At 44.9% G+C, this 12,288-nt stretch overlaps 1 protein-coding gene across 1 annotated transcript in view; it reads left to right on the forward strand.

Moving 5' to 3' along the window:
* Positions 1-5,489: 5,489 nt before the first annotated feature.
* Positions 5,490-12,288, forward strand: part of PRKD1 (protein kinase D1) — a 323,089-nt gene continuing 316,290 nt past the window's right edge. The window contains 2 exon segments of the mRNA XM_055309335.1: positions 5,490-5,561; positions 5,563-5,760. Coding sequence (XP_055165310.1) covers positions 5,490-5,561; positions 5,563-5,760 — 270 coding nt within the window.

The following is a 12,288-nucleotide window of genomic DNA, read 5'->3' on the forward strand; positions in this document are numbered from 1 at the left end:
CACATAAAGAATTTAGAATATAATATTCAAATAAGAAGACATACAAGTGACCAATAAGCACATAAAAATGTTTAACCTTACATAAGTAAAAATCAATTTTTGCCCACAACTTAATTATTCAGGGCTGGGTGAGCATTTAATAACTTTGCACTCTTTTTTTTCGTAAGTAAGCTCTATGCCCAATGTGGCACTTAAACTCACAACCCCAAGATCAAGGGTCACAGGCTCTACCAACAGAGCCAGCCAGCTGCCCCCAAAACTAAGCATTCTTATGTATAGTTAGTACTTACTGTTTTTAGCTTAAAATAACCTTTATTTGTATTTACTCTTATTCAAAAAGCTTATATCTATTTTCGTTCATCTTCTTTGCAGGTCTATACTCATCTAGAAGTTTACATGTGGTCATACTGGAGTCTGAGTTTATTCCTTACGTGGATCATGATGATTTTATAGTTGAAAGCTTGTCTTCAAAGGCCTCTTGTCTTTTTTGGGGTCTCTAATTCTACAATCTTACCTGTTTTTTCCTGTTGGAATTTTAAAAAGCTACTTTCTTAAAGAACAAGTCATTTTTCCTTTCTTCCTGGTGAACTAAACAAGTTCACTTCTTTTTTATTTCCCATGAAGGTATCAGCAAGATAGGCAACATGTTATCACACACCCAGGTTTCAGTAGATTTTTGGCAGATACCTATATGGTTGACGTCTCCTTTAGGACCTTATTTTTCTGTTGTTCCACTTTTGTGACATTATCCTCATTTAACCTGATCTTACAGACTATAATTTGTGAACACTCTTCAGCAAACAACAGTATAATTTTTTTAATCATATCTATTAGTCATCTATCAGCCATCCATCATCACCTTTATCCTCATGCTTACAACTTCCAGTGTTCAATTATATAAAAAGGACATCCTGGAACCATACTTTCTCTTTCCAATTCCCATTTCCACATTGGTATATAATTTCTCTGATCCTCAGTTTCTTAGGCTATAAAGTTGGTTGTTCTAGAGGATAGGACCCTTTCAGCCATAGAATTGCATATCTTTCCACTCACCTTTCTTTCTCTGTTGTCCATTCCATACAGACAAAGCGTATAGTGCTTCCAGACTGACTCCCATTCAAGTTAGGTTATTCTTAATCCCCTTTCTGATTATTATTAAGAATTAGTGGACACTCCCAATATTATGCATCTGTTTTTGCCATTCATGCTCTTCTTCATCTGAGCAATTTTCTTTACCTTCAACTTAACCTAAGTTCTTTTACATTTGTTGTATCGTACTCTGTTTCCCAAAGTGTGTTCTATGGAACACTAGCTATGTGAAATGTTAAGATATGCTACATGGTAAAAGCAGCAGTAACAGCAACAAACAAGGAGGGATTCTGAGGTCAAGGATGTCTAGAAAGTATTGGGTTAAATGAAATAAAATGTGTATGACTTCTCAGTGCTAATCACACTGAGAATTTAAATGCTAATTTTTAAACTATAACAAAAAATTAAATTTATGCAGTTATTTTCAAAATTATTTCAATATCCAGCCCTCTGTTAGAGAATAGCCTACAGAATTAGCATTTGTCTTTGGAAATTGTTGTAAGTACTTCCATATGCTTCTGCATACCCAGATCACTGTAACATGGAGTCTTCGTTAGAGTATTGAACCTTCTCTCTAGGATATGTTACCCGCAATTCAAACCATGAAATCCCATTTCATGACTATAACTTATATAAACAGCTATTCACTTTCTATATCCTCTTTTCTGAAGTTCAAATATCTAGAAGGGTTTTTATTAAAACCACCAAATTCTCTAAAATCTTTCACGTTTTCTATGTATAATTTTGAAGTCACTGGAGATACACATCAGGCTTCTTTGAGGTATTATCTATTGTTCATTCTCTTGTTACTCAGCAAAAAGGGGGGGGGGAGTTGGCAATGGGTCAGATCTCAGGTCCCTGCCACAGAAATTGCAATAACCAACTCCATGGGGGATTTTCTGCTTTTTGTGGGGAGCTCTTGGAGCTGGAGTTTTTTTTTTTTTAATTCTTGTTCCTCCTTATTCATTCTTTTTCCATTGAGTAATTGATCAGCTTCTTAAAAGGAATTTTAATTCTTCAGGGCTTCCTTAGAATTTTCTCCCCTGCCCCTGTTTCCTTCTCCATGATTTCCAGCATCTCACAAGAATCTTTCATTCTATTGAGAAACCAGAGTATAAGAAGCAGTTATTTACATAGCTTACTTTCTTCCTAAGTAGGACATCCAAGTGCCTGTAATTTGCATGTACCTGATGAATGCCCGAAGCCCTCTCTAGATTTCTCCTCTAACATCTCCACACTAATGATTTCCAAATGTGTTTCTGGCCCTGTTCTCTTTCCTGAACACTGGGCTCAACTATTTAGTTGTAGTTGTTCTTTCCAGGTTGAGTATCCGGTGGCATCTCAAACTCCACGTGATCAAAGCAGAAATCTTACTCCTCTCATGACTTGTTTTTCCCTGTCTTCTCTGTTCAGTTATCAGCACCACCAATAGGCTAGTTGCTAAGAAACTCAGGAGTCTGCCATAACTCCCCTCTTGTCTCCCTAAAACCTGATTTATCAGGAAGACCTTTAGTTCTGCCCCCCAAATAGAGCCTGCATCATCTTTCTACTTCTTAATACCTCTACTACAGCTGCAGTCGTCCAAGCCACAAGTATCTCTAGACTGGACAACAACAAGCCTCCTACCTAGTGTTTCTGCTCCCAGTCTTTTCTCTGATACATGGTAGCCAGAGTGTGATTTTTTAAAAAATGCTAATTGAATCTTACTCTCTGGTTTAAATAAACCTTCCATTGGTTTGGCAGTGCAGCAGAATACAAACGATTTACTATGGTTTTCAAGACCCTTCGTAATCTGGCTTCTACCAGCTATCTGACCGCATCTCACACACTTTTTTCCCTTTTCTTGTGCCTTGCAAATGCCAAGCACATTCTTTTGTTACACTCTTTATGCTAACTGTTCCCTATGCTTCAAGTGTAATTAACCCAGATCTTCTTAAGTCTGTCCTCTTTGCATTATCTAGGTTTTGGCTCAAGTGTAAACTCTGTGAAACCTTCTCTTATCCCTACTTGAAGGCAGTGTTCCTTTCTCCACTATCCTCCCCACTAGTCACTCTTATTACTATTGCATTATTTTTACTTAATGAAATTATGATTATCAGAAATAATCTTAGCTACTGTTTTCCTTCTCATCTTTCCTTTTTAAATGTGATCTGTTATGGCAGGAACCTGGTCTGTCTTCACAACTACAGATCTGGTGCCCATATAGTGCTTAACACAGAGAAGGCCCCCATGCTTCGTTATCCATTGAACATGACTATCTTCAGCTAAACTAACTTTTTGTAAGTACCTTGTAAACCAACCAGCAAACTTTTTTTTTTCTGGTAATAGGAAATTATGGGAATACTTTATTCAAATTTTAAAAGAAAATGAAACGTGTTCTGACATTAAAAAAAAAAACTTCCTAGAGAATATAGAGCAGCATTGTATCAAGAATAATCCCCCCCTTCCCTACTTTAGCTGAACCCGAGATATTAGGAAAATTATACTCTCCCATGGACGAAGAGAACTACTTCATAAGTAAGCAAGGAAAACGCCAGTGCACACGGGTAGGCCTTATCACACCATCAGATCCGATCCGGAGAGAATAAATGTAAATCTCTTCTAGGGCAGTGACCGACATAGTGTCACTGGAGATGTTCAAGGCTCCCTTGCTAACCCTGTGAACAAGGGTCTAACAGGAAACTAACTTGATGTCCTGTCCTGGGTCAAAAGCAGAGATCAAGACATACACGCGTAGACCAAAGCAGAATACAACGCAACTGAATACAAAAGAAAACATATATATTTGGGTCTGGGTGTGCACATTTGTGCAGCATAAGGGAATGGACCGGGAGAAGTGGGCTACCTCATTTGGCCAGCCCAAGGCAAAATGAAAAATTGTTAAGAATTCCAAGGTGGTGGCAGGCAGCAAAACTTTGGGGCAGAGAATCACACAAGGCAGGTCCTTCTGGGGTCAGGGCCCTGTACACCTGCACAGTCACACACGCCTGAGGCCCATCCTGGGGTGGGGGTGGGGGGTGGGGGTGGGGGGGAGGATAAGATTAGAATTCATCCCCACAGACTGGGAAGCACTCATCTCCTCATCCCTGTCAAAACAACAGCAGCAGCAACAACAAACAACAACAACAACGACAAAGCAACTACCAGAATTGGAGCAGAGAGTGCCCAGCCTTGATGGTGGTGCCAGTGGCGGTGGCAGGCGCTGGGTGAGGCTGCGAGCGCCCGTCCCACGGGGCCGACTTTAGAGCGATGGGACAAGAAGGCAACCGGGGTTTCTGAGGCCCCAGAAGGAGAGGTGCCAGACGGAGAACAGGGGAAAGAGGCCCCATCAGACCTTCCCGCTGCCCTTATGTGGACAATGCCTGCTCTGGCAGGAGACCATCTCCCGGATTCAGCCCCTTGGGCAGGTCTGGAGCCTTGGGAGCTGCGGTGCAGTAGGTGGAGTTGGGGATGGGATGTGCCAGACAGACAAGGCAGGGGCAGGCTTAAATACGTTTCCGTGGTGGGCTTCCTGCCCTCTCGGGCAAGACACCCGAGGGCCCCAGGAGGAGGAGGGATGTAGGCGGGCTTCCGGGGACCCTCGGGTCTCACGCTCCCTGGAAGCCTCGAGGGTAGTAAGACCCCTGGAAAAGCGCGGGGCGCGGCGTTCTCCGCCCCCCCCCCCAGGTCACCGCACCGCGGAAGGGCGCTGTCCCCGGGCGCTCGGAACTGGGGCCGGGGCGCGGGGCCGGGGATGCCGGCGGCGCGGGGAAGCGGGCTGGAGGGATGCGCCTCGTCCTCCCCGTGCGCGGCCGGGCGGCCGGGCCAGCCGAGCCCCGAGCCCGCACCGGGACGGCGAGGGCCGGGCCACGCCCGCGGAGGCGGCCGCAGGCCCGCGGCTCAGTCCCGCCCGGGCTCGGGGCGGCTCAGGCCCCGGCAGGGATCCCAGGGCGGAGGGGCGGCGACCCGACGCCCTGCGGCTACTGCGGCCGCGCGGCCGCCGCTCCAGCCGCCCCAGCCGCCCCGCCGCCCGCCGCCCGCCTCCCGCCGCCCGCCGGGGCTGTCTCCGCCTCCAGGCCCCCTCGCGCCCCGCCCGGCGCCCGGCCGCGCTGACCCGCCGCCCCGTCCCCCCGAGCGCGCCCGCCGGCTGCTCCCCGCGGCGGCGCCTCCCCCGAGCGGGCCCGCGCTCCCGGCCGCGCAGGGCTCTCCCGCCTCGGCCGTTTCCCCTCCCCCGCTCCCCCCCCCCCCCGCGCCCCATCCTCTCGCCCTCCCCCCGCGCGGGGACTTTTCCGGAAAGTTTTTATTCTCCGCCTCGGCTCTCGGAGAAAGAAGCGCCCGGCTCCGCGGCAGCCAAACTTTTCGGCCGCCGGCGCCCGCCCTCGCTGCCGGCCCCGCGCCCCGCGCCCCGCGCCCCGCCGAGCATGAGCGCCCCTCCGGCCCTGCGGCCGCCCAGCCCGCTGCTGCCCGCGGCGGCGGCGGCGGCGGCGGCGGCGGGCCGCGCTGGTCCCGGGGTCGGGGCCGGGGCCGGGGCCCGCGCCGTTCCTGGCTCCCGCCGCGGCCCCGGCCGGGGGCGTCTCGTTCCATCTGCAGATCGGCCTGAGCCGCGAGCCGGTGCTGCTGCTGCAGGACTCGTCCGGGGACCTCAGCCTGGCGCACGTCCGCGAGATGGCTTGCTCCATCGTCGACCAGAAGGTAAGGCGCCGCACAGGGGGCGCTGCCCGTCCGGGCGCCCCTCGCCGCGCCAACTTCCCGGCCCCGGGGGCCCGGCCGCGAGCCAGCCTGGGAGCTCCGGCAGCGGCCGAGGCTGGACGCCGGCACCCGAGGCGCCGCGTTCCCTGGCGGCCGGTTCCCCCCTAGCCCCGGCCTCTCCGCGGTCCGCGGCCTCCTTACCCATCCGTTTCCATTCCTCCCAGGACACTTGCAGGTATGTTGCTTGCCCCGTTTCCTTCGGCGCCTCTCCCTGCTCCCGGCGTCCCGGCTCCCCGCCGCCCCCCCCCCCCCAGCCCGGACCCCGGACCCGGACCCGCACGCTCCTGGCGCCGGGATCCTCCTCCCCGCACCGGAGTTCTCCCCCGGGACACGCTCCCCACGATTTCAGCACCACTCCCTTCCTCTCCAGGCCCCTCTCCCAGCTCAGACCGGTGCTGAGGAGCCCCTGGAACCATCTAGAGATGAGGAATTTCTCACCTGTCAAATTACCCTTTAAGCGGGGGCTGACTGACTCAGCCAGCTGTGAAAACAACGGACCGGATCACAACCACTCACCTCCTTGCGGTCCCTTCGTCCTACCTTTGTGTGACCGGGAAAGCACATTTTTCAGCCCCGAGGCACTGAGAGCGGGGCACTGAAGTGCAGGCGCAGACACATAAAAGGTGGGGGTACTCCCAGGAGCACCCCAGGGCTGGCTCTGCCCTTAAGTTTGAGGCTGTGGGTCTCCGGACAGCGGTCCCAAAAAGGCAGGTTGGAAAAAGGGCCATTACCCCGGGCCAGGCCACCCAGGGAGGAGACACCCCCCCACCCCACCCCACCCCCGACGCCCACCACTGTTTATAGGGCTGTTGTGAATTTCTGGTTGTTTCCGCAGCCATCCAGGGTGATGTTGCACGGAAAGAGGCGATAAGAGTGTGAAGGAGAGGAGGCCGTGGCGCCGGTGTGCTCAGTATAAACAGGCAGGGGTTGGGGGGGTGGGGGGTGGGGACAGAGGTCTCTAAAGGCGCTGAATTTCAGCCCTGGAGGCCTGGCTAGTACTTGCCTTATGAAAGTCACTTGAATAATCATGAATGTTTTCTTTAAGGTATTTGAAGCGGAGCTTGCTAAATCCAAGTGTTGTTAATTGTGGCATCAAGCACAGGGATACAGGGAAAAGCCCCAGGGAAGAATCAGTAATCTGGGGAGTTTGTAAAAGTTCTGAAGGCTCAGCCAAGGCAGTAGTGAGGGTCAAACGTTTTTTGGTTATTGAATGTGGTGACATTTTCTATTGCATATGACTCTCCATCTCTTTCACCTTCCATGTAAATGACAAATTCTGTTGAGTTCTAGTATAAGGCCCATCATGTGCCTCCTCATCAATATCATGAAGTATTTGTTGCGAGTGAATGTGAGCACTTTCCTAGGCACCGAAACGTGTTCCCCGAGTGGAAATTGCCTACAAATCTCTATTAGGGTGCAAAACCAGTTGATTAAAGAGTATTACTGGATAAGTGTAAAAACAGTGGATAGTAAACTTTCTCAAAAAGCAAATGCAGGGGAGCCTGGGTGGCGCAGCGGTTTAGCGCAGTCTTCAGCCCAGAGCGTGATCCTGGAGACCCGGGATCGATTCCCACATCGGGCTCCCTGCATGGAGCCTGCTTCTCCCTCTGCCTGTGTCTCTGCCCCCTCCCCCCCTCTCTCTGTGTATCTCATGAATAAATAAAGTCTTGAAAAAAAAAAAGCTAATGCAATTGTGTAGAATTTTAATGTACCTAAATTCTACAGCAAGTGATAGAGTTACAGGGAATATCCAAATGGAGTTAGATTAATATGGACAGGCTGTTTTTGACCAGCTGAAACACACACATACATGATCACACCTGTTGATGGAGGTTGGGATGGGGAGAAACATTAGTGGTTCAGGAGTTTTGGGGATTGGGATTTTGAATCGATAGTGAACTGCAGTTGTCTCAGTAGCTACCAAGAGGGATGTTATATGAAGGGCCCCGTAGAAGTACCGAGGGAGAGAGTCTCCAAGCACCTGCGGATTGCAGTAGGCCTGAGGGTGGTGAGTAGGGTATTTAGAGAAAGTACAACTGAAAAGATCTCAAATTATTAGAAGCCTCAGTAATCTTCCATATAGAGATATCAAACCAAGAACATCTGAAAGATGGGAAGATGTTTTAGAATGCCAAAAATGTTATGGTAGAAAGAAAACTGGAGTTCAGTCATGAGCTACTTGAGACCTGAACCAACACTCTGGGGAGAGACCTGGAAAAGTACTGAAAAGGGAAAATCCTCAGCCTTGGTGGCTGGTTTATAATGAGGAACCCCTTCCTTTTGTATTTACCCTTGTAGTTCTCTTTCTGAAAGAGAGTTTGAGAAGTTTAAAGGCTTGAGGTAGCCAAGGTAAAGAACTATCGCGTACTTTTTTTTTTCTTTAGAGGTTATGACAAAGAGTTGGATTTAGAGATGCAGATTTGTGGGTTATTTGTATAAATATTTGCTGGATGGTGGGTCTCGGCAGAAGAATTTCCATCTATCTGTCTTCTGTCATCTGTCTTGAGATACATTATCACCCGAGGCAGAAACGAGATGAAGAGAACTAAATGTCCATCACAGGATAGCAAGGATCTCTTCTGCTTTGTGAGAGTGGATATGGTGGACAGGGTCAGTAGTACTGAATGAAGGACACGGGAGGAGGCCTTTTGTCTCTTATTTCAGGTTCTCTTAAGTACTTGCTGAAGGTATCAACCATGAGGAAGGATGACAAGAGGGAAAAAGAGAGAGAGGGAGGGAAACTAATGTTTTAGGTGAGAGCTGAGAGTTTGAAGTCATTTACAATTTATGATGTAGACTTGGAGTCATGTCGAGCTTACAGCAGAAGGTTCTGATTTTCCAAGCCCTCCACATTCATTGTTTCATGAACTTTTTGAAAAAGGGTTTCATAGGATTATTTGCCTGAGAGTTCCCTAAATACTCATATTAACAGAGATCAGACTAGCTTAGATCTTTGGAAGTATTAGATGACAATTCACTTTATTTCAGCAACATTAAGGGGACATTTCTTATGGGCTGTGCAACTGAGGTGTATAGGGTTGAAGAAGAGAGATCTTGTCCCCGAGAAACTCATTTGCAGGTTATTATTATTATTCTTTAGAGTATTATTTTTCTTTGATTATGTAGGTTTGGAAAGTGGCAGGCATTTGTACTTGAAAAATTTTGATAGTAATTTAGCATCTTAAGATAAATGTACCCCAAGTATGTACTAAATTATATAGCTAAATAATTATTTCTTCTATCTTTCAGTTTAGGTCAAAATTGTAGTCTTGCTTTTCTGTATGTAACAATGTTAAATATATGAGATGTTATTCCTTTTTTTGGGGGGGGGAACTATTAGCCTTTTTACTTATATTATGCTTATTTCTTTCCTTCACAAGCAGGTAACCTTGAAGGCTGGTTGTGTATAAAGGGGTACATTCTGTTAGTATAGATGATGATTGTCTTCTGAAAGGTTAAAAAAACCAGTAATTGACTTCTCTTTGAAACACTGTTTCTACTATCAAAGGAACCTTGAATTTATAGACTAAGAATGAATTGTTTTGGGGCAAGGAACAGTATTCCAAAGGAAGAATTAGTTTGGCTTAATAGTACGTGATCTACTTGTCGATCTGTCTACACACACATACACTTTTTAAAAACAAGCAGTATTAATTTAGGGATGCGAGTTGCAATTAATATGACTATCTGTCCATTCATTTTGGTTGTAATATTATTAGAAAGATGACTCCTATTTCCCTTTTGAATTTACTAAAATGAAGTAATAACATCAGTAAGACTCCTGGCGTATAGTTTCAGCTTACACAGTCATGTAACTGACCAGAGAAACTAAAGAGTGAGATTTTATAGAAGATCGCTCACTAAAGGAATAAGAAAGGCCGGAACCAGGCAGCCCCGGCGGCTCAGCGGTTTAGCGCTGCCTTCGGGCCAGGGCGTGACCTGGAGTCCCAGGATCGAGTCCCACGTCGGGCTCCCTGCATGGAGCCTGCTTCTCCCTCTGCCTGTGTCTCTGCTTCTCCCTCTCTCTCTGTGTCTCTCATGAATAAATGAATAAAATCTTTAAAAAAAAAAAAGAAAGAAAGGCTGGTACCTTGGTTTGAGAGCAATTGTGCTATACTTGTAATGTTTCACTTTCTTAATTGTAAATTCTCTTAACAGTTGTTGTGTCATTTTTACCTTTATTGGAATTTTAGCTACTCTACTGCTGCAGGTTAAGCTAGGAGTAGTTAATTGCTTGACCAGCCCAACATACGTGGAACAACAAAATCCTTTTAAGCTAATGATGGTGTTTGGGTCTTAGGTGTATACTTTGTACTCAGATTTTGTTTGTCATTATTGTATGTCAGTTGATTTCTGATTTAATGATGAAGTACAGAAGTTGTCATTTCATGAAGTGCTTGTTAATATGACTTTACTACTGTATGTTTAAATTATGATTTCAAGCTTGGTAGTATAATGGGATTATGTTTTGATATTTGTGTAATGGACATGTACTATATATATGCAATATTTACGTATATACATAGTAGTTTATTATCTAAGGATTTAAGTGTGTTTTGGAACATATTTTTAAAAGCCTACTTTATCGTATATAGCCTCTGGATGGTGAAGTATTGTTTTATATGTTGTATTGTAGGCTGCAAAAAGTGGGGCCTCATTTTATAGCTCATAATCCAAAGGGAAACTTTGTTTTATATTTTCTATCAGTGTGCAGAACTGAAAACCTTATAGGTGTACCAGGTTTATGCTATCTATAAGTGTCTACAATACAAAATTTTCACAAGAATAATAACCTTTTTTTAAAAAAAATTATATAAGCAATCTCTGTGCCCAATGTGGGGCTTGACCTCACAACCCCAAGATCAAGAGTCATATATTCTTCTCACTGAGCCAGCCATGGACCCACAAGGAGAATTCTCTAAAATAGTCTATATTCTAGAAAATATTCTAAGAATTGGATGATTGACTATTTTGACAAATATCTAAATTAATTTGGGCTTTTAGATCAGGACTGAGAGAGATTTGAAAGATTTTCTGTGAAATCTATAGTGTGCATGTATGTATGTAGGAGTAGGGGTTGGGGTTAGGTATAGGGCTTGAAAATTGTTAGTAAAGTTTGAAAATTTGCCCCATGTTTGATAGCTGTGTTGGTCTGTATCAACAGACTCTTATCACAGCTATTAAGGGGGATTTAAAACTTTATTTAGTAATTATTATTCTCTATTTTGTGAGACGATGTTATATAGGTCTTTACTGGTTTATGCATGAATGACTTTTAATGGCCTTACTGGACAGTACAAACAAATTTATAAGCCTGTGAATGCATAGTTGTGACTTATCTAAGATTATTTTGAAGATTAAGGATAATATGTCTAAAGGATTAAATATACTGCCTGGCAAATAGGTGCATAATAAATAGGATTATTGATATTCTGAGGCTTTACAAACTCACATACTGTCTTTCTAGCAAAAGAAATGTGTACTTTATTATTTTATTCTTATGTCAACATATAAATAAAATTGTACTATTAAAAAAAGCGGTATGACTGTAAGGCCTAGATAAATTATGTTTGCTGTCTGTGATAGGGCAAATCTTAGGGGTAGTTGTTTGAAACTGCTTCTTGAATTTCAACCTCTCAGAATTCCTCAAGGAGTAATTTGATTATTGCTAAATGCAAAGCATATGCTGATAAAGGTACAGCACTTCTTCATGGCTTTTTATTATTTTTTGATAAGTTGATTTAATTCCTTTTCAGTTACAAGTGTAATTTCAATGATATTTCATTTGATAAAAAGGAAAATAAAATAGGTAAGAGTACAATATTTGACAACAAAATGATTCTCAAATCTGGTCCTAAAGATTGAAATCAAAAGTTCCTTTGCAAATCTACCTTTGAAATGAGGAGGAAAGCACTTGGAAATGACTTTAGGAGATGGTATTTTATTAGCATACTAAGCATCTAGGGGTGGTTTGCTAAGTTGTTACATCTGATGAATAGCTCATATATCATAGTTGTTTGCACACATGCTGAAGTGTGATTTGGGGATGAGAAGCATTTTTACTGGGAAACAACTGTGTTAGCAGTTGCGCAGAGCCAATCACAAGTCTTTTTCAGATCTTTTCACTAATTACCACTTACCTCTTATTGAAGTCTATGCCCCATTATAAAACCTTTAGACAACCACAATCGGTAAGTATCCATCCATCTTTTAAAGAAGAATAGAAGAGATAATTACATGAAACGTGTATGTGTGATGTGATTTAGATTGGAATCACTGAATAAGCTCTTGAGCTATATCAAGAAACTAGGATGATCAAGATAGCAGGGCTGGATCCAGATTAGAGGTGAATAGAATGCAGTTCATAGGAGTTGATAATAACATGAAGTTCTTTGTTTTATTTTTATATTTGCTTTGCTTTTCTGAGTTGGGGATAACTAATATCTTTGATCTTTGACCTTCTATAGTCAC

Source organism: Nyctereutes procyonoides, unplaced genomic scaffold (assembly GCF_905146905.1).
Source record: "Nyctereutes procyonoides isolate TBG_1078 unplaced genomic scaffold, NYPRO_anot_genome, whole genome shotgun sequence".
In the NCBI taxonomy this organism is placed as follows: domain Eukaryota; kingdom Metazoa; phylum Chordata; class Mammalia; order Carnivora; family Canidae; genus Nyctereutes; species Nyctereutes procyonoides.